This window comes from Pan troglodytes, chromosome 18 (assembly GCF_028858775.2).
Source record: "Pan troglodytes isolate AG18354 chromosome 18, NHGRI_mPanTro3-v2.0_pri, whole genome shotgun sequence".
In the NCBI taxonomy this organism is placed as follows: Eukaryota; Metazoa; Chordata; class Mammalia; order Primates; family Hominidae; genus Pan; species Pan troglodytes.
Genome location: NC_072416.2, coordinates 22,651,965 through 22,675,388, shown reverse-complemented (window position 1 = coordinate 22,675,388; position 23,424 = coordinate 22,651,965). Strand labels below are relative to the sequence as shown.

Below are 23,424 nucleotides of genomic sequence, written 5' to 3'. Positions count from 1 at the left end.
AAAGCTCACATACCAATCCCTATTTGAGAGTTTCACTGAGGTATACAGAATCCTCTGTTCTTCACCTCCCACCTTGTGTACCTTCAGGGATGTCTGTGGTTTGGGGGAAAAATAATAAGTTTCTTTCTTTATTTCCTTCTTCTTTCTTTCTTTTTTTTTTTTTTTTTTTTGAAACAGGGTCTTGCTCTGTTGCCCAGGCTGGTGAGCAGTGGCACGATCTCCACTCACTGCAGCCTTGACCTCTTGGGCTCGAACAATACACCCACCTCAGACTCCCAAGTAGCTGGGACAGCAGGCACTTGACACTGCACCTGGCTAATTTTTTTGTATTTTTGTAGAGATGGAGTCTCCCCGTGTTGCCCAGGCTGGTCTTGAACTCCTGGACTCAAGCTATCTGCCCACCTCAGCCTCCCAAAGTGCTGGGATTACAGGCATGAGCCACTGCACTTGGCAAATAATAAGTTTCTTGTTAGTAAAACCCCTTAATGTTTGATGCCCCTCAATGACTCCCTATTGCCTCCCAACAGATCCAACTCAAATAGGGCTGCAAAGCCATTGAAATCAGGGACTGTTACTTCTCTACCTTGTCTCCAACCAGGCCTCCCTCCCTACTCTCTCTTGGGTGAGGGTGAGCAGATGACATAAAAGAGAGAAGCCTCGTGGGGATGTGAACTGGACGGAAGCCATAGGTGGAAATGTGAGTCTAGCATGGCCTTCCCTTCTGATTTTCACAAGAAGCTCAAATCCAGGACTGGATATGAAATACTCCAGTTTATAAATACAGCAACTAATTCAGAAATCTTACAGATGCATCTGTCTCCTAGCCCCACCCAACCCTGCAAAGAATGCACCCCACAAGCAGTCGGTCTGTGACCTCTATTCTATGCTGAACTTCTACCTGCTCAACAGCCATCCTGTCTCTTGCTTCTTGGCCTTTGCACATTTCGTTCCCTCCTATTGGGATGCTTTGCTTCCCAGTCACTCGATTGGCTCCTATTCCCCGCTCCCATCACTGCACACATGCTGCTTCCTCCAGGAAGCCTTCCATGATCCTCTATATTAGATTTCTTCCCTCTTCCTAAGTGCTCCCATAGCTTACTGTCTTATTCCATCATGGAGCTTCTCTCTGAGTATCTATCTGGCTTCTCTGCCAGGCTAGAGCCTCCAGGAGGGCAGAAACTGGTTCTTCAGGTTTACTGACATCTGCAACCTGTGGCAAGGTGCCTGAACACATTAGGGAGTCACTATTTGCAATGGAAAGAAAGCGAAGGAAGCTGGCCTGAGTGGGCTTGATGAAAATGCAAAATGCTCCTCACTTAGGTTGGGTTGGTGAACAACCAAAATAACATTTGAGCATCACCATGTGCCAGGTGCTCTTCTAAGCACTTTATTTGTGTTAATGTATTTAATTCCCACAAGAATCATATAAGATAGGCATTACTATCCCCACTTTACAGATAAAGAACATTGAGGCATGGAGTGTTTAAGTAACCTAGCCACAGTCACAAGACTAGGAATCAGCAAACCTGGAATTCAACCCCATGAAGTCTGGTTTCACTCTTGGAGCTCTTAATCTTTCCTCATTTCAGCAAGGGAAAAGTGTTCTAAGAGTGAAACTGTCAATCACATTCAATAGGGAAATGAATTCTATTTCTGAGCATCTACTCCATGCCAAGCATGGTACAGATGATTTCGCACATTAAATTACTCAGTCTTCTTAACAGCGCTTTGGAAAGATGTCCCCATTGCACAGATGAGAAAACTGACTTAAGTGTTACGCCCAAGTCAGTAAATGGGGAATTTGATTCAATAGCTATTATAGAAGGTAACAGAAAGGAGTGCCCAAGAAGCTACATAGACACTGGATTTAGAGAGAAAAAAGCAGAGGAAAGGGGTGTGATCAGTCATCACACATATAAGGGAACACCATGAAAATGACAGCAAACAGATGGATGTCACACAGAGAGAGCCTTGGGGAGTCCATCCATCCATCTATCCATCCGTTCATCCATCCATCCATCCCTCTTTCATCCCACAAACATTGATGGAGTGCATACTCTTTGACAGCCCTGTGATAAGTCCTCAAGGTTTAGAGTAAAGAGATACAGTCCCTGCTTTCCAGGGGCTCCCAGTGAATGGGTGATAAAGATCTTGAAGAATAGCATCATAAAAATGTGTTAAATACTCTGGCCAGTGAGGTGCTTAACTCAATGCATTGAGATCAGAGAAGGCTTTAAAACTAAAGTCTTCTAGGCAAAGGATTGTGGGTGGGGAAGGTATTTCAGGCAGAAGAAATAGCCCATGCAATGCTATGGAGGTAGGAAAGTGTGTTGCACGTTCAGGCAATGGCTCCTAAAATGAAGTGGCAAGGTGCATTTGCAGGGGTTGCAGAAGGGAGCTGATGGTGCAGGAGGTACCTTGTGGGTTGTGCAAAGATTTTGGATGTTGGCTGGTAAAGCAGAGGTCTCAAACCTGCAACCCATGGACCACACTGTGTATTGGGATGGGGTGTGTAACTGTGTTGCTTGCAAGCCTCTCCTGAAACACTGGAAGACCTGACCACAGTTGGCTGTCATTCTCTCATGGGAAACTACCAAGTGGAGCTAAATGGTGACCACCCTCCTGCAATGGGGCATGCGATATCCTGCTCACCAGAGGTGCCCACATGGCATGCCCACACATTTATATTTCCTGCCCAGGCCCTGTCATCATTTGAGTTTGCAAAATCTAACGCGGTGCCATTGAAAGGAACAGGGATTTTGAAATGATGCCTCATGCCGCCTTGGGATGATCTATTTAGTAAGTTCTCAGCACCTTGAGCCTAAGGAACAGATCTTGTACTCTGGGAGCCTGACCCAGGCTCTGGTACATGGTTGGGCATCACTAAATTTATGTTGAACTGAATTGGATTTATGTGGAAGATTCTGGCACAAACCCTCTTCTCAGGCAGCTAATGGTCCCAAAAAGATCTCTCCCACACACTGAACACCAAATTAATTTCCAATTACCCTGGATTACATCACCTGATTCATTTTCTGCAGTAAACCCTAAGTACATTCAAAACTGTTAACCAGCCTTTTGCTTCTCTGCAATGTTAAGTTAATCTATATTCATAGTTATTCATTCATTTATTCATTCAACAGGTATTTATTGAGAACCTACTGTATGCCAGGAACTATGTAAGAGCTTGGCAATATATTAATAATAATCAGCAAAGCAGACACACTTCCTGCCCTTCCAAACTTTTACCCTGTCTAATAGTAAAGATGATAAAAAGTGTATAGCATGCCTAGCACCGGGCACTTTCCCTGTATTAATTTATTTAATCCTCATGAAAACCTGTGATAGGTGCTATATCAGCATACTTTTCATAGATGAGCAAACTGAAGGCCCAGAGAGGTTAAGTAAATTGCTCAAGGTCACACAGCTAGAAGGCTGCAGGGGCAAGTTTGAAACCCAGCAACCTGGCTCCAGAATCTGTACTCTGCCACCTGTCTTTCTGAGACGACACTAGGAGCCCCTGATATACCTTCTAAATCCTTAAAGTGGTGATCATTAAAATTGTGGTCAGCTTTCATGACACCTGCTGCCATGGAACCCTGGGTATGTAAATGAACCATAAAACATGTTCTGGAACCTTGATATAGACTAGTTCATTTTCCCCCCTGATGTCACGTGTTATTGCTTTTTCTTCTTTTAAATTGGAAACACTGGATGCAAACCTAATATGAGGAAGGAGCTAGAGGATGCAAAGTCAATAGTTACTGGTTGCAGTTTATACATGGCCTTAGCTGCAGGACACGCAGGTCAGCTGTCCCTTAAAAATGATCCCTAAGGGCTGGGCACAGTGGCTCACGCCTGTAATCTCAGCACTTTGGGAGGCCAGGTCAGGCCTCCCAGGTCAGGAGTTCGAGACCAGCCTGGCCAACATAGTGAAACCCTATCTCTATTAAAAATACAAAATTTAGCCAGGCATGGTGGTGGGTGCCTGTAATCCCAGCTACTTGGGAGGCTGAGGCAGGAGAATCGCTTGAACCTGGGAGACGGAGCCTGCAGTGAGCCGAGATGGTGCCACTGCACTCCAGCCTGGGCGACAAAGCGAGACTCCACCTCAAAGAAAACAAAAAAAAAATCCCTAAGAAGAGAAGTTTTAAGACTAGAAAGACAGCTTGAGTCACTGACTAAAGTTTGTTTTGTTTTTATTTTTGTTTTGCATGATCATAGCTCACTGCAGCCTCTAACTCCTGAGCTCAAGTAATCCTCCTGCTTCAGCCTCCCAAGTAGCTGAGAATACAGGCTTGCACCACCACACTCAGCTGATTTTTTAACTTTTTATAGAGATATGGGGTCTCACTATGTTGCCCAGACTGGTCTCAAACTCCTGGCCTCAAGAAATTCTCCCACTTCGGCCTCCCAAAGTGCTGGAATTATAGGTGTGAGCCACTGAGCCTGGCCATTTTTTTCTTTGTTTTAATGCTTCTGTTTCTTCACTGTGTTACTCACAGTCCCTACCATTCCCAGATCCTCGAGTGCCGTTCTCCTCAATCTCCCCCTGCATGTTTCTCTGAAGCCTTCCCTCGCCACAAACTCAGAACCCAGAACTCATTGCTGCTTCCTCTCCAAGTGCCCAAGAAAATGTCTCGGCCTCCTGGCTTACACTTACCACTTGGTCATGTAGCCTCTTTCCCTGTCTGCCTCCCTGACTAGAGGGTGAAATAGATCTGCCATCCCTCACCTGCAGCCCCAGCACAGAAAATGGCACATAATACACGCTCAGCACATGCTATGGGAATAAAAGAAGTCTCAGAGAGATGAGAAACTTACCCAAGCCACAGAGCTAGTTGGCGGCAGAGCAGAATTCTACTGAGTCAGAATGGACTGTAAGCTCCCTGTGGATGCAAACCACTTGTGTGTTTGTCTATCACTGCATCTCTGTGTCTGGAACAGTGCCTGATTCACAGTGAGCAGCTCAGTAAACATTTGTTGAATGAATAAGAGAATGCCCATCTTATTTAATTCTTCCTTTGTCCTTGTCTTCATGGGAGAATGAGGCAGGGTAATGGAAAATGATGGCTTTGTGTTGGCTGCATTTTGTATGCACAATTGATAAGCTATTTGCCCACAGCTAAAAATACCTACCCCTGGCAGCCATTGGGAGAAGCAGATGGATGATGCTTGGCGCAAGATGTTTAATCAAACAGCGACAACCAAGGCAGAGCCTCAATTAGCCTCTGACACCCCAGCGAACTCCAGATGAAGAGCACAGAAGCCTCTGATTTCCTGTTGGTCCCCTCGCACCCAATAACCTTCACCCCTGGGTCCACAAAACAGCAAAAACAAATAAGTATCCCCTGGCCAAGGCAGTCGCTAGCCGGAAGTCAGTAGATGGGCAGGACTGGCAGAAGCTGAGCACGTGGGGCAAAAACAATGGAGAATCAGCCAGTGGGGAGCATCATTCGCTATTGAAAAGGGGCAATGGGCAGGAGCTCAGTTGTATGCCCTGGATTTCGAGGAGGTGATTAGCTCCCCAGATCTCCTTATCCCCACTGATTCCCAGGGGCTGGGAGTGGCGAGCATTCTCAAAGGCCATATGACTGCTCTGAAATTGATTCTTCTCTCAACTTCCCTCATGCCTCATAGGTGCCAGCTGATGGACACTGTTTAAAACTAATAATAATATGTTACAAAAGAAAACAACTGGCTCATTTCTATTTAATGGTCAGTTCCCTGAGCTGATTATCGAGGTATCTGGACAAGCAAGTGCATCAAATGCACTCTAGAGTCTAACAAATTGTTTTTGAATCCTGGGTCTAGCACATACTTTCTGTCTGATCTGGGCAAATTCCTTAACCTCACTGAGCCTCAGTGTTCCTGTCTTTAAAATAGGGATATTAATAGTAGCTATCTCATGATGTCGTATGAGGATAAAATTCAGTGCAAGTGGCCAGGCACAGTCTCTCACACCTGTCATCCCAGCACTTTGGGAGGCCGAGGCTGGTGGATCACCTGAGGTCAGGAGTTCGAGAGCAGCCTGGCCAACATGGTGAAACCCTGTCTCTACTAAAAATATAAAAATTAGCTGAGCGTGGTGGCAGATGCCTGTAATCCCAGCTTCTCAGGAGGCTGAGGCAGGAGAATTGCTTGACCCTGGGAGGCAGAGGTTGCAGCGAGCCGCGATTGCACCACTGCTCTCCAGCCTGAGCAACAGAGCAAGACTCAGTCTAAAAAAAAAAAAAAAAAAAAAAAAAAAAAAAAAAAAAAAACAGTGCAAGTGAAACCTCTGGCAAGTGAGCCAAACACAGTCAGTGCTCAATAAAGGGAACTGTTATTGTTAAATGTACCAGCCTTGCTCAGGTGTTGGAGAGTGGGAAACCTGGAAGAGGCATTTGATACCATTGCATACAACTTTAGTCAACTTTCTAACCCTTTCAAGCCTGAGTCTTTTTTATCTATAAGGGGATGAAAATAGCACCTACTTTACTAGTAAGGATTAAGTACTAAATGTTTCACAGTAGGTATTAGGTATTGCCTGATATTATAATGGTAGGTAATATATCATATTATAGACAGGCAGTATACTTGGTGTATATGAAGATGTGAGCTCAGTGCCTAATACGATATAAGCACTCAATAGCTATTAGCTGTTCTGAGGGAACAGTAGGGATCTCTTCTTTCACGCCTCTTTACCTTTGCACATTGCCATTCACTCTCCCTGGAGAGCCCTCTTGTGTCTTATCTGCCTGTTAAACTCCTACTCATCTTCCCTAGATGTGAGCCACGATGCTGTCATTATCATTATTGCCTATTATGAACTCACTCATTTTACAGATATGGAAACTGAGGTCTTAAGAAGGAAGATGGCTTGTTCAGGAGCAGATAGGGGTCTATATCAGAGCCCAACCTAACAGTGTGGCATCTCCTGACAAACTTGGGAAGTCTAAGGACATTTTCATTGATTGAGTCTGAGAAATAGGGTCTTTTCTTGAGCTAGTTCTCACAAATCAAGAAATATACCAGAAGACTGTTCCTAGAATTGCCATTGCTTCTTCCCTCTCATTGAGCCTTTGCCTGGTTCAATTTATCACCTTAGCAGGACTGATTGTTATGTGTCCTTAATAACATGACTGCTTATTGAGTGGTTTCTTCAGGCCAGGCTCCATGCTAAGAGGTCTGTGTGCACAATTCTTTCTAATCCTCACAGCATCCCTTTGAACCAGGTACCATTTTTACTCCCATTTTATTGGTAAGGAATCCAAATCTCATTATGTTTACACAACTTGTCCAAAAGCACCAGCTAGAAAAGTGCAGATCTAGAAGGCTCATCTGGATCTGTCAGGCTCCAAATTGCATGTCTCCGGTTTTAAGTATCCTCTCCTCTCTAGTAACTCCTCTGCTCATTGTTTGCTGGAGAGCCACCTGCATGTTCAGGACTTGTTCTTGTAAAGCCCTGACCCCATCTGTCTTTGTGACAAACTCCCAGAACTGAGAAAACACCACTGCATTCATCACTTGGTATGAAATTGACCCAAGATAGTGCCATCAAGTCCTTTCAAGGTACTTCATCTTACCAGCTGTGCCATCTTCAGCAGGTGGCTTACCTTCTCTGAATACCAGTTTCCTCATTTGTGAAATGAAGATCAGAAGCCTATATTCTACCTGCACTGTCATTTTAATCAACTCACTTTTAAAATAAACTGACCTTATTATATAAGCATGTCTTTATCACTACCCCACATGGAGAAATAACATTCCTCTAATACCATTAAAACTAAATGCATAATTTTAAAAATAAATGTTCATCAGTGAATCATGTAAAATCATCTCATCTATGCAAAGCCACCCAGCACATAGTAGGTGCTGCTCAACATAGGACAGTCATTAGAAAATGAACTTTGGTACTGAGATATACAGTCTGGAAACCATTGGGTCTGTCAGCTGGCTTGGATGTGGTTTCGTGATCGAGGTCTGGCAGTTATTATGGTTCCCAATGAAGCTGTCCGTGGTCAAAAAGCCAGAACCAATTCTGCTGTCAAGAGGAGGTCAATTGGTTGGCAAGGCTGACTCCAGCCCTGCAGCCCGGCTGCTGACTCACCTTTCTCCATTGCTCTGAGTCAGACTGCCCTGGAATAGCAGCCATCTTATCTCTTGCTGCCTACTCATCAGCAAGGAGGAGACTTGCTAGGTCTCGACTGTTCTGGTCTACATTGGAAACCATTGCTTTGCTAATTTCTGGGAGAAGCCAGGGAGGCTGCACCATGGATCCAGGGCCCAAGACCCCAATGACAAATTCACAACATGTGTTCCATCTTGGCAGACATTACCAATCCATCAAAGCACCACTAAGCCCAGGCATGGTGTTAGAATACTTTTCAACATGGCACCCAGACAGCCATTACCAATAGACTGAAGATGAAACATGATCCCTTATAAAGGGAGATACAAAGAAACAGAAAATGCTGATTCTAGCTTTGAAAAGGATCCATTCAAGTGCTAAAATGTAGTTTAAAAAAAGAAAAAGAAAAACACAAAAAAGAGGTCTTCACAAGAAAAATAATAAAGAGGAGATGATAGTGAAGCTACAAAGAAAATTAAAGAGCTATCAAAATGGGAACTAAAATTTTAAGAGAACAAAGGCTATTTCAGAGGATGCAAGAGACAACTGAATCATCATGCAATAATGGCTTTTAAGGGTTTGATTCTACACATAATGACCAATGTTATTCTCCACCAAGCAGAGAAACAAAGTTGAGGGTAAGGTTTGGAATACAGCTGCAACTAGAGGGCTTAGGGTAGAGGCAATGAAGAATTTCCTGATAGGTTAACAGGGTTGTTAGTGCCTGGAATGTGCCATGGGGAGAAGCTAGAATCTTTGCTGGGATTCCTTGAGAGCTTGACTCTCTCCTACTCATCTTTGCTTCTAGTGCAGATTCCCGCCTCTAGGAGATGCTCAGTAATTGTCTGCTGAACTGAACTAGCCAAATGTTAAAAAGTAACAATAGCTAATGTTTTCTGAGTGCTTACTATGTACCAGGAACTGTGCCTATTGTGCCTATATTATTTTATATATCCTCATAATATCCTATGTGGGTACTATTTATTACAATGCCCATTTCACAGATGTAAGAACTGAGGCTCAGAGACATCAGCTCACTTGTTCACCATCACACAGTTGGTAAATGGCTGTCTTGGGATTTGAACCTGGGCTGGCTGCCTCCAGACAGCGTACTCTTAGCCACTATGCTCCCAACTAGGATAGGTTCTTAGGTACCCAAATATTTTGGGTAAGAGTCAGCCAGCAAAAAAATAAAAATAGCCCTTTGGGGAACCAGAAAGCCATCCTCCCAAGGGGTTGTCTTTCCCATGGTAGGAGGGTACCACTGCCTAACCTCCACCTGACTAGTCTACAACCAGCTTCGTACCTCTACTAACCAACTGCAGGAAGAAAGCTCCACATTCCCAGGTTTCTGCCTTGGGGCAAGAGGAAAAACAGAAAACAAGGATGGCCACTGGCCAGCTGTCAGTGCCTGATACTGGAAACATATGGTGGGACAGCAGCCCTGGGGAACTTTTTCCTGCTTCTCTCCTAGGAGACCACTCAACACCGAACCTCCTGGAGACCTCCCAGCACCTTCTGCAGAAGCTAAAAGACTGACCACTGAGTCTTGTCAGCATCATCTTTTTATTTACCCTTCCTCCATCCCAGGGTCCAGAGTGGGGCAGGTAACAGTGAGGGAGGTGGCAGCCACCAGAGGCAGTGCCCCATCATACAATTCGGTCTCTACCCCTCAGCTGATCTAAACAACGGCATTGCTGACTTCTTATGTAGGAGTCTTAGAAATTGATCTTCCTAAAAATCCATCCTTGGAGCACCTCCCAGAAGCAGGTAAAATAACACCGCTGCAATTGTCCACAATGCCAGGAGTCTGCATAACATAAGCGCTGACTTTTCTGATGCAAAAGATGGCAACTTTGTCAGAGAGAGATGCTTTTCTTTTCTCCTTCTCTCCTCTCCTCTCCTCTCCTCTCCTTTCCTTTCCTTTCTGGGTCAGAGTCTCACTCTGTCGCCCAGGCTGGAGTGCAGTGGCACCAGCTCAGCTCACTGCAACCTCTGCCTCCCTGGTTCAAGCAAAGGGAGAGATGCTTTTAAGTCACAGGGGATTGTGACTGAAAGGGGTAAGTGGCTTCTTTTTTCGGAAATTTAGGATGCAGAGAACTAGGATTTGTAGAAGGTCACGCCAGGAATCTAATGATCCCAAATAGCAATTCTCTTTCCTATTCTTAAGACCCCTGTGGACTGAGCAACTGTGCTCAAGAGTGGCCTGCTCTTCTTCACATAACTGCCATTGCAATCAAAAAAGTTCTTCTTGACATCTAACCTAAATCCTTTTGTAGCCTCCAACTTGAGCTCTTTTCCATCTTACAAATTCTCTTAGCTGCCTTTAGGAGGGAGGGAGAGAGGGAGTGAGAATACGAGAGAAGTGGAAGAAAGGGAAAGACGGAAGAAAAGTGTGTTACCCTTTAAACCAGGATTTCTACTTTTGGGAATTTATCCAAAAGAAATGCACAAAAATGCTTTATGAACTTGAAGCTTGTAGTAACAAAAATAGTCATAATAAGTAATGTCCAGCAATAGGTGAATATTTCATTAATATCATTGACATATGGAAAAATCTATTATTCATGTCTAAGTGAAAAAAATCAAGTTGCACAACAATATTATTGTATAATCTCATTTTGTGGGGATAATTATTATTACTAGTTGTACTATTATTGTGGGCATAGAAGCATCCTGGAGATATAAACACCAAGTGGCCAAGAAACCTCTGGTTATCTATTGCAGCATAGCAAACCCCAAAACTTAGAGGCTAGAAGCAACAATTTACGATTATTTGTCATGGTTCCTGGGCTGACTGGGCTCTGCTGGGTGGTTCTTGCTTCTGGTCTCTCATGCATTTGCAGCCAGTGAGCAGTGGGACTACACCCACTTGGGACCTTTATTGAGCTGGATATCCACGATGGCTCATTCCCATGGGTGACAGTGGATGCTGGATATTGGCCATGAGCTTCACTGAGGCTTTCAACCAGAGGCCCTACACATGGCCTAAGTGGCATGTGCCTCTTACAGAAAGGCAACTGGGTTCCAAGAAGGAGCATACCAAGAGCATGTGTTCAAAAGACCCACTTATGACCTAACCTTAGAAGTCATGCAGTATCAGTCCTGCCATAGTGTATTGGTCAAAAGTAAATTACAGGGCCAGCTCCAACTCAAGGCATGGAGACTACCTAGAGGCATGTGTACCAGGGGGCATAGTACACAAGGCTTCACCTATAAGGCTAGCTGACACATTATCCATGGAAGATGGGGTTTTGACAGACTTTCCCCTTCTAATTTCTAATGTAGTCATTAAATGTATAAACTCCCCTGAGTTTATATATTTAACAGTTTGGTTTATTGTCCTGGCTCACCACCTAGCTGTGTGATCTCAAACAAGTTACTTAACCTCTCTGAACCTCAGGGCTTTTAAATCATGGTACCCACTACACAGGGTAGTTGTGAAGATTAAGTGAGATATTGTGTGTAAGATGCTTAGAAGTGCCCTGAGCACAGTGGATACACAATAAAAGTAGACAAATTCTATTACTATTATTATTAGACACTGATATAATGTTTAATTTTTGACAAGTGTGTATTACTTTTGTAATTGAAAAAACAGTTTTTAAAGACAAGAAAAAGGCAATGTAGCAGAACTAAAAGATATAAACTCAGAACTCCCAGTCCAGCTGCTTCTTCCAAGGAACCTGCAGGGACCCCTTAGTCATCACAGACACAGAAAATACCTCTAGAAGACCTTGACCCTTTCTCTCTGGGCCAGCAGACGATTCAGTGGTGTGGTCTGACAACAAAACCTGTGTTGTTCTCTCAGCCACTTCCCAAAATCCTCCCAAGCTTGAGCACAGTAAGCTGCAAAATACGGGAAATGAATTCCCTCAAGAATATAACCAAGAAGCTTTGCAGTCACAAAACATGGGCTTTTTATTATCCAGGAACTTAAACCTGTCTGACGACACCATTGACAGAAAGGATTTGCTTTTCAGAAGCATTGACATTTTGGTGGTGAAGTTCGGTGGGGCTTGCTTGGATGGGATTGGTTGGGTTTCCTCAACAATGGAATCCTTGGATCAGTTTGACAGGAAAGCTCAGAAATGGAATTTCAGGCAGTGAGAACTTTGGTTTCTTCATTTACTCACCCCTTATAAATACACACAGACCCTGTCAACATCACTCTTTCCCTTTGGGGAAAATGTGCCACTGTGGAAATGAAAGAAATTTTAAATATGGGGAGTTATAGCAAATGTCAAGCTTTTAAGAGTTGAAGGCTCTACCTTTTCATTTCTTTTTCAGAAAATCAATACACAGGAACCGCACCATTCCCCTCTGGGTCTCCTCAGCTCACACTTCTTTCTCCCACCCCACCCCAGGGATCTCCTACATGTTCTTGATGTTGCCTTGGGGGAAAATCTACCTGTACAAAAGAAATGGGAAACTCAGTGTCTGCGGGTTAGTTTCTCAAGAGAGGCAATCACTAGAAACTTAAGGAAATGTCAAATATGAATACCTAGCAATTTCACTTGGAGTTGATGACTTGCCTGACTTAAAGCATTAATTAGATGGGGTTGGAATACTTTTAAAGAGCTTCGATATGGAGAATTTTTAGCACCACACTTCAAACAGGGTTCAGCTGGGGAGGAAGAAAAAGTGGGAGAGTCACTCTCTATAGAATATATATATATATATATATATATATATATACACACACACACACACACACACACACACACACAGACACGTATATATATATTATCCAGGAACTTAAACCTGTATGTATGTGTGTGTGTGTATATATATAGCACTTTTTCTGGGGACATCCCGCCATTTATACATCCTGCCTCCTTGGGAAGCAGGGATGTGAAAGGGAAAGTGGGCATTGTTTAATGGATGGGGAGGAAAAAGGTTGTGGCTGAGCATGATGGCTCACGCCTGTAATCCCAACACTTTGGGAGGCTGAGGCTGGTGGATCACTTGAGGTCAGGAGTTCGAGACCAGCCTGGCCAACATGGTGAAACCCCATCTCTACTTAAAAAAAAAAAAAAAATTAGCTGGGTGTGATGGCACGTGCCTCTAATCCCAGCTACTCAGGAGGCTGAGGCAAGAGAATTGCTTGAACCTGGGAGGTGGAGGTTGCAGTGAGCCGAGATCGCATCATTGCACTCTAGCCTGGCCAACAAGAGCGAAACTCAGTCTCATCAAAAAGGAAAAAAGAGGTTGCAAGAAAATATGGCACTTTTCTAAGTCAGGGGCAACCCAAGGAACAGGAAACGCATTCTTTATGCTGAGAACCCTTTTCTATGACCAAAAATAAACAAAGCAGAATCTATCAAGACAGAAAGTCAGACAGAGCTGGGGTCACCATTTTCATTTTTCTCTGGCTCCCTTACTTGTTCTGTTTGTGACTTTGAGCAAATTATCTAAAAATCCAAGCCTTGGTTTCCTCATGTGTAAAATGGGAAATCGTTCTCATGTCTCTCTGTTCTATGAACATAAGAAGCTGATTCCCACCACAAGGCTGTTGCACTTGCCAATCCCACTGCCTAGAATTCTTTTCCCACAAATATTTGCATGACAGACCCCTAGATCCCTTCTTTTTTCCCTTTTTTTTTTTTTTTTTTTTTTTTCTGAGACAGTCTCACTCTGTAATCCAGGCTGGAGTGCAGTGGTACGATCTCGGCTCACTGTAACTTCCACCTCCCGAGTTCAAGTGATTCTCCTGCCTCAGCCTTCCGAGTAGCTGCGATTATAGGCACCCACCACCACACCTGGCTAATTTTTGTATTTTTAGTAGTGGTGGGGTTTCACCATGTTGGCCAGGCTGGTCTGGAGCTCCTGACCTCAAGCGATCCACCACCCTCAGCCTCCTAAAGTGCTGGGATTATAGGCGTGAGCCACAGTGCCTGGCCTCCCTTCTCTTCATCCTTGATTGGACCGGAATATCACTTTTAATCTAAAAGTTACTACCCCATAAACTTGTCTCATCCCTTGGTGTTATTCTTCCTAGTATCACATCTGACATTCTGTTGTGCATTTGCGTGTGTGTTTATTTATTGTCTGTCTCCCTCATTATACTATAAACTCCATGGCAAAAGGGAACCTGTCCACTTTGTTAATACCTGTATCTCCAAAGCCTCATCCAATGCCTGGCATAGTCAATGCCCAGTTAATATTTGCTGCATGAATGGACTCTCAGTCAATAGCTACCATCCATTACACACTTCTTACGTGCCAGACACTGTTTAAACCACTTTATTAAAATTATCTCACTTAACCCTCAGAACAACCCTATGAGGTAGATAGTCTTATTAACCACATGATATGGTTTCACTGTGTTCCCACCCAAATCTCATCTTGAAATGTAGCTCCCATAATCCCCATGTATCATAGGAGGGACCCAGTGGGAGGTAGTTGAATCATGGGGCCGTGTCTTTGCCATGCTGTTCTCATGATAGTGAATAAGTCTCATGAGATCTGATGGTTTTATAAAGGGGAGTTCCCCTGCACAAGCTCTTGCTGGCCACCATGTAAGACATGACTTTGCTCCTCATTAGCCTTTTGCCATGATTGTGACGCCTCCCCAGCCAGGTGGAACTGTGAGTCAATTAAACGCCTTTCCTTTGTAAATTACCCAATCTTGGAAACTTCTTTATTGGCAGTGTAAGAAGAGACTATTAACCCCATTTTATAAAGAAGGGAACTGAGGCACAGAAATACTGAATAAACTTGTCTAAAGTCAAGGTGGTAATAACAGCCAGGCAGCCCAGCCCCAGATCCCGCACTCTTAGCAACTGAGCTCCTATACCCTTGATTCAATAGACCTTTAGAACTCAACCTCTTTACAGCTTGGGTTCCATGAAGCTCTGACTATATATGATTAGGTCAGAGGAGCAGGGATTGGAAACCAAGCCTTTAATCAGGACCCTTCACCAAAGTTTTGTCCTTCTTTCTGTATCTATTCACCAGCAGCTCCTATATACTGTGTTCTCATTTATCTCTTTAATACTTAGCCACTTATATGATGTTTCTCCACTCTCTGAGTACAGACTTTATGTGTATCCACAAGAGTACCCAATGTATGTCCACCTTAGGCCTATGCACACGTATTTGACCACAGAAAGTAGATGCTAAATACTTTTTGGAAAAATTTCTGGATGAATAAAACATCTTGAAATGCTTTTCAACAGAACACAGCAAGGCTGTTTAATAAAAGAGAGCTATAAAATGCAAGGATGCTTACAAAGCAAGCAGAACTCAATATAAGTATTCTTTGTCTTAATAAACCCAACTCTTCATACTTCTCCCCCTCAGAACATTTGCACATGCTGTTTCCTTTGCTTGAAACACTTTCTCCTTCCAACTTTTCTGCCTTTTAACCTCTTCCTGGTCTTCCAAATCTCAGTAAAGATTTTTCTGATTCCTACTCCAAAACATTCCTTCATAGCGTTCACTACAGCTTGCAGTTAATGCATTTTCTTCCGTGGCTCTTCAGCTGATGTTTTTCTTGACTAACAGAATCTAAGCTCCATGCAGGCTAAACAGACCATGTCTATTTTGTTCACCATCCCCTTCAAGGGCACAGCTCAGAATAGGTACATAATGCATGAATGCATTTATGCAGTTTTGAAATATCAAGTTTACAAATATAAAGACCTTTAGTGGGTCTCTTTTCTGAAGCAGTGACTTAAATAGGACATACTCACCATTTTTCTCTACATTGTGTGCAGTATAGCATATCTTCATGGTACCCCCAGCCCACTGGGAATAAGTACCAATATTGCAGACTGGTTTTGAGCATGGATGTTGGTCCTGGGATTGAATCCTGGCTAATTAATATAATCAGTATCTTAACTCTCCACCACTCCAAAATGTTATTTCAAAGTGATTTGGACAAGAACAAGAGCAGTATAGACTTAAAAAAAAAAACTGATAATACTGAGAGGATATGGAGCAACTGGAATTCTCATATTCTGCTATTGGGAATCTAAATTAGTAAAATTTTACAAAGCAATTCAGCAGTGTCTGTTAAAGATGAGGATGCACATACTCTAAAACATAATAAATACACTTCCATGTATACATTACCCCAGAGAAATTTTCATATATAAGTACTTCTCATGGAGAGTCATGTCAAGATATTAACTTTGGTTTATAACAGCAAAATCCTGGAACCAATTTAAATGAATGAACATATTTAATATAATAAATTATAAACAAATAAATAAATCAGTAAGTTCCTACAGCAAAATGCTATGTAGTCATTCAATTGAGTGAACTAGATCTTCACGTAGCAACAAAACTGGGCCTCAAAAATACAATGTTGAATGACAAAAGCAGTATATAGAATGGCAGTTTCAGTATAAAAGAAAGCAAAAGGCTGGGCACAGTGATGTGCACCTGTAGTCCCAGCTACTTAGGAGGCTAAGGTGCAAGGGTCACTTGAGCCCTGGAGTTCAAAGCTGTAAAGCACCATGATTGCATCTGTGAATAGCCACTGCACTCCAGCCTGGGCAACATAGCAAGACCGGGTCTCTGAAAAAGAAAGAAAGAAAGAATATGCAGACATGGCACTGGACACTGCACACAGCCTGCAGCATGGTGGTTGCCTCTAGAGAAAGAAGATGGAAAAGAATGAGAACAGGGCTTCTTCAGAGGAGACTTCAACTGTATCTATAGTGTCATTTCTTTCTTTAAAGAGAGCTGAAGTAAATATGGCAAAATGTTAAAATGTATTAAATCTGAGTGATGAGCACACCAGGTTTTGCAGGTGTGTTTATTGTAAGAATTTTTACATGTGAACTATTGTATAACATTTTAAATGGCTACCAAGAAAGGAAGAGAGACAGAGAGAGACTGAGAGAGAGATCTGGATTCTAGCTCTGCCACTGGACCTCAGACAAGGAATGTAAGCTTTCTGAGAACTTAGGTTGCAAAATAGCATTATCGGTGTTCAAATTTCAGGGTTGACTGTGAGAATGAATGAAAATAAATGTGTAGAATGACTTCTAGATATTATCCATTGGAATATCATTTCAGAGTGAGTCCCTAATGACTTTCTAAATATGCTTAATTCAGGGAGACTTTTTTTTTTTAAACTGATCAGAAATTATATAGATGTATTTTCAAGACAAATCTGACCCCATAAAAAATAAAACATTGCTGCTGTTTATGCAAAAACTATGTATTAGGTTGGTGCAAAAGTAATTGCAGTTTTTGCCAATTACTTTTGCACCAACCTAATGCAGGCACACTATATGGACATATATAAGCATAGATTATTTATTAACTGTAATTTCCCTGAGGGAGGGGAACTTTGATGATTGGAGAATAAGAGTAGAAGGAAAATGTACTTTTCCTTGCTATTATTTTTGATTATGTAGCATGTACGTAGATTACCTATTCCAAAAACAAATGTAATTTACTTTTAAATTAATCTGAAGGTCATGATCTTCTCTGCACCTCCAATTTTAAATCTACTTAAAAAGGAAAGATCCTAAAATCCAAGCTCTGAAGAGGTTCTTAAGAGGTTATATAGTCCCGTCTCTTTCCTGAACACATATAGCAGGAAATGCCACCTCAGCCCCATATTCTTCATGCAACTGAACAAAAGAAAAAGCATGAGATTTGGGATCAGGGGATCCTATCACCATGAATTATTAACTGTGTAGCTCTAAGCAAGTTGCTTAAGCTCTCAGAGCCCCAGTTTCATTTCTAAGATGAAGAGAATGGCAACACCAACTCTCATGGTTGTGTGAGGCTCTCAGAGCCCCAGTTTCATTCCTAAGATGAGGATAATGGCAGCACCACCTCTCACAGTTGTGTGAGGAGAATGGCGGCACCACCTCTCACGGTTGTGTGAAGAGAATGGCGGCATCACCTCTCATGGTTGTGTGAGGAGAATGGCAACACCACCTTCCATGGTTGTGTGAGGAGAATGGCAACACCACCTCCCACGGTTGTGTGAGGCTCTCAGAGCCCCAGCTTCATTCCTAAGATGAGGATAATGGCAGCACCGCCTCTCACGGTTGTGTGAGGAGAATGGTGGCACCACCTCTCATTGTTGTGTGAGGAGAATGGCGGCAACACCACTCATGGTTGTGTGAGGAGAATGGCGGCACCGCCTCTCATGGCTGTGTGAGGCTCTCAGAGCCCCAGTTTCACTTCTAAGATGAGGAGAATGGAGGCACCGCCTCTCATGGTTGTGTTAGAATATAAGCATAACTTTAAAATAGTATCCACTAATTGTATGAGGTGCTATTTGTAATGCTGAGGTTGTCCCTCAAAAGCATTGATTCAATCATTTTCACTTCCATGGGAGTGCAAAATAAACATATGCCTAGGGCCCCCATAGGAGCCAACGAAGTCATCTTTGCTTCAGAGCTAAACCAGTTTTTCTTCTCTCCACAGCAAATATCTTGACAGTGATCATCCTCTCCCAGCTGGTGGCAAGAAGGCAGAAGTCCTCCTACAACTATCTCTTGGCACTCGCTGCTGCCGACATCTTGGTCCTCTTTTTCATAGTGTTTGTGGACTTCCTGTTGGAAGATTTCATCTTGAACATGCAGATGCCTCAGGTCCCCGACAAGATCATAGAAGTGCTGGAATTCTCATCCATCCACACCTCCATATGGATTACTGTACCGTTAACCATTGACAGGTATATCGCTGTCTGCCACCCGCTCAAGTACCACACGGTCTCATATCCAGCCCGCACCCGGAAAGTCATTGTAAGTGTTTACATCACCTGCTTCCTGACCAGCATCCCCTATTACTGGTGGCCCAACATCTGGACTGAAGACTACATCAGCACCTCTGTGCATCACGTCCTCATCTGGATCCACTGCTTCACCGTCTACCTGGTGCCCTGCTCCATCTTCTTCATCTTGAACTCAATCATTGTGTACAAGCTCAGGAGGAAGAGCAATTTTCGTCTCCGTGGCTACTCCACGGGGAAGACCACCGCCATCTTGTTCACCATTACCTCCATCTTTGCCACACTTTGGGCCCCCCGCATCATCATGATTCTTTACCACCTCTATGGGGCGCCCATCCAGAACCGCTGGCTGGTGCACATCATGTCCGACATTGCCAACATGCTAGCCCTTCTGAACACAGCCATCAACTTCTTCCTCTACTGCTTCATCAGCAAGCGGTTCCGCACCATGGCAGCCGCCACGCTCAAGGCTTTCTTCAAGTGCCAGAAGCAACCTGTACAGTTCTACACCAATCATAACTTTTCCATAACAAGTAGCCCCTGGATCTCGCCGGCAAACTCACACTGCATCAAGATGCTGGTGTACCAGTATGACAAAAATGGAAAACCTATAAAAGTATCCCCGTGATTCCATAGGTGTGGCAACTACTGCCTCTGTCTAATCCATTTCCAGATGGGAAGGTGTCCCATCCTATGGCTGAGCAGCTCTCCTTAAGAGTGCTAATCCGATTTCCTGTCTCCCGCAGACTGGGCAATTCTCAGACTGGTAGATGAGAAGAGATGGAAGAGAAGAACGGAGAGCATGAAGCTTGTTTTTACTTATGCATTTATTCCACAGAGTCGCAATGACAGCAAAAGCTCCTACCAGTTTGAAGATGCCATTGGAGCTTGTGTCATCATCCTGTGACCAGTTAGGACACAAAGTAGAGAAGTAGTCTGTGATTTCGCCCTGGTACCATCCACAGTCACTGGGAACCCTTCATTTATGGGACTTACCAAGCCCCAGTAGCACATAGCTGAGCCTGCACTCTTCTTCCGAGAGCTGAGGTCATTCATCACTTCCCTCTGCTGTTCCCAGGAGCTAACAATAATGACTATTTCAGGATTTTTTTCAAGGTGCCCTTTGTCCTAGAGAGGGTTGTGGTCTTGAATTGGCTCTGGCACTCCTAGCTTCAGAATGACACTGTGGGAATAGAAGAGTATTGGATCCCATCCAAACTGTGGCCAGAGCTTCTTCAGGAAATCTCCAAACCCGCATAGCTGTGACCTCAAACCTGGGGTCTAAAAGGCAGTTTTCTATTTATCATTATGTACAGATTTTCTCTATCTCCTCCAAAACAAAGACCCTGCCTGGTGCGCAGGGGGAAAGGAGGAATTCTCGAGCCCAGAAAAACAAAAAATTAAGCCCACACTTGCCATTGTTTCAACCCATCCCTGTGTCAGCTGCATACGATCCCGTTACTCAAAATTGCTTCTTGTTATGGTATCACTCCAGCTTCCTAGAGAAGCCTTTTTACGTGTCAAGTTGCCAACCCTGCCTCCTTGCTTGCTGAGGCCCTCACCAAATTGTTTTATTTGAAGTGACTTCCGAACTGAATTTAATATTCAAGGGTCAGGAACTGCAGCTCTGCGGGTATGAGAGGAGGTGTTCTCAGCTCTGTCTCACAGCCCAGCTGGCGCTGCCATTTCGCCACAAACGCAGACACAAAAGGTGCCCATGCTGACGCCTCGTCTGCCCTTTGACGCACATGGCTCAAAAGGGTGGTGCCAGTTCTTGGTAAAGCTATTTAACCCAGATCCTTTGTAAAATGATAAAATATAAGTGTGTTTATTTATTCTACCCTTGCCTGTCCAAGGCAAGAACATTTCTAGGATGTAATGAATAGGGGCATCCCTGGAAATTGCTACTTATGTGTGCACCACACACACACACATGATTATATTCGTCTTATTTAGTGTTTCTTTTTTTTCTTTTTTTTTAACTTCTCTCTCAGATTCCCAGTATTCGAATTCATCCCTGTTTTGGAATAAATTTGCCAAAATGACTTTGAAATTGCATGACATTTTTGGTGACCAAAAAACGGCAGACAGTCCACCTGGAATATTTAGTTCCTCAGGCTGGATTTTTACTGCATTTTGTCCCTACGTTGGAAGACATGTCTATCTTTTTTAAGGGAATTTGCAATAAATGAATGGGGTAAGAAAAGGCCCCATGGCAACACAAACCCTAAACTTCAGCCAATGCTCTCAATACTAACTCAATACAAACTTAGGTCATATTAGTCCTGAAGATCCTAATTCTTACCCCTTTTAAAGGATTGCAATAGAATCTCATCAGAGCCAAGGATTAGATTCTAAAGTCAGTGCAAAAGATAAAACCTTACAGAGCCGAAGTTACCTTTGCAAAAGATCCTCAAAAAAGAGCCATGTTGGAGATTATATTCCATTGCTTTCAAAACCTAACACAGCTAAGTTTTTCTCTAGCATTGGAACAAGTTGCTGTTTCTCTGGTTGATGACAAGACAGAATTGGCTCTCATTTAGGGACCATATTGTGTGATTCTAATGTATCTGAGAACATCAAGACCACCCTGGTGCATCAAGATGCTTCCACTCAAAGAAGTTCATGGAAGTCGTCTGACTGAGGGACAGATCTCCCATCTCCCACGCTCCCCAGGGCGTATGCTCATTGAGTGGAATGGTAAGCAGATTCCCTCACCTCCCTTAAATTGCATTTCTCTCTGTCTCTTTTTTGCCAAGCACGTGTAATTGAACATGTGTTCATTAAATGTGTGTGTGATGCAATGCCACCACACCCCCTTACGAATGGACATTGACCAAAGGCTACCTATACTGAATATATATATATATATTTATTTATTTATTTTTTAAACATGTAGCTCTGAAAAATGCTAGTTTGAGCTACACCTGAATGAGTCAAAGTGCAATATCTACAAAGGTTAAGCAATTCCTTTTTGAGAATGTATATAAGATGGAAAATATGTATGTGACTCTCCATGCTCTCTACTCCATATTTTTAATTGTGTGTAACAATTAATTGTTGATGTTTAAAAACTGGGTGTGCATAGGGAACATTTTCCTCAGACACTTTAATTTATTACTTCTCGATGATAGAGGCTCTACCACGTGGTATTGTGATCTCTTTTCCTCTGAATATATTTTATATTTTGCTACATGATATTTAAAAGAGGTCCAATTCTCGAAGGCACTCTAGTGAATTGCTGTCTTCTGCTTAAAATGCAAATGAATGCCCATTGGGTTAGGTTGATTCATATCTCTTAAAATTTATTTCAAACTATCTAAGGACTTTTAATTTATTATTATTTATAGTAATAATTATGGACATCATGAAATGGGTTTTTTTAACTTTAAAACTTTAAAAACTTGTAAGCCTTTTCTTTCAGGCCAGTTTTGACAATAAAGCCTTGAACTTTGAAGCCTGTCATGTAAACGGCTGCTGCTGGTGGCACTAAAGCAATTGCCTTATCGTGGGTTTTTGTGGTGCCTCTTTCAAAGACAGTTAACTAGCTTCTCTCTTGCTATATGATTTGTGTCCTTGGTTGGACATTGCAATGATGATACGCACCACCATGCTGTGTCTTTTTATTGAACAACTTGATGGCTGAAATGTCTCATGGGGAAGGAAATGAGGGGAATGACAGACAAACCATAAAAGACAGACCGGAGTGGGCATGAACTTGTGTGTTGCAAACACCCTGCTATTGGAAAAGATCACTTTGCACATTTGGTACCTCCTGGTTCAACATGGGGAGCCTACCCGAAGTGAATAAAAGACTCTAATGTTGGCTATTCCAGTTCAGAGAATGGAATAGAAAGTTACCATAGAAAAAAAGCAAATGTTCATATTTTCTTAATTAGATTATATATTGTGTTTGGACTTGTTTGTATTATAATAAATTCTAATATGGTGCACACTTGGTGTTTGGTATTTGCATCTATGTTCAAGCAATTGCAGTATGCTGATTTTTTATTACTATTATTTTTAATTGATAAATCATAATTGTATACATTTATGGGATACAATGTGATGTTTTGATATATGTATACAATGTGGAATAATTAAATCAAGCTAAATTAACACATCTGTCACTTCACTTATCATTTTTTTGTGGTGAGAAATTTGAAATTTATTATCTTAGTTATTTTGAAACATACATTGTTACCGACTCCACTCACCTTGCTATGCAATAGATCTCAAAATTTATTTCTTCCAACTAACAAACTTTGTGCCCTTTGACAAACATCTCCCGTTCCCTGCTTCTCACCTACTTCCAGCCTCTGGTAACCATCACTTTACTCTCTACTTTTATGAGTTTGACTCTTTTGGATTCCACATATAAGTGAAATCATATAGTATTTGTCTTTCTGTGCCTGACTCATTTCACTAAGCATGATATCCTCCAAATTGCAGAATGCTGGTTTAAACATTTAACATTTAAGCGGACATCTTTCTTATACATTGTGCTGGGTGCTAGAATAAAACCAGAGTTCCATCTGTCTCCTGGTTAGCAGATATAGTTCAGAATTTAAGACCACTGAACTGTGCTCCCTACAATCCTCAT

At 42.6% G+C, this 23,424-nt stretch overlaps 1 protein-coding gene across 1 annotated transcript in view; it reads left to right on the top strand.

The window, feature by feature from the left end:
- Window positions 1–22,818, top strand: part of GPR139 (G protein-coupled receptor 139) — a 45,540-nt gene extending 22,722 nt beyond the window's left edge. Inside the window, exon 2 of the mRNA XM_001148556.6 lies at window positions 18,515–22,818. Coding sequence (XP_001148556.1) covers window positions 18,515–19,449 — 935 coding nt within the window. The 3' untranslated portion in view covers window positions 19,450–22,818. The remainder of the gene's footprint in view (window positions 1–18,514) is intronic.
- The last annotated feature ends 606 nt before the right edge of the window (window positions 22,819–23,424 follow it).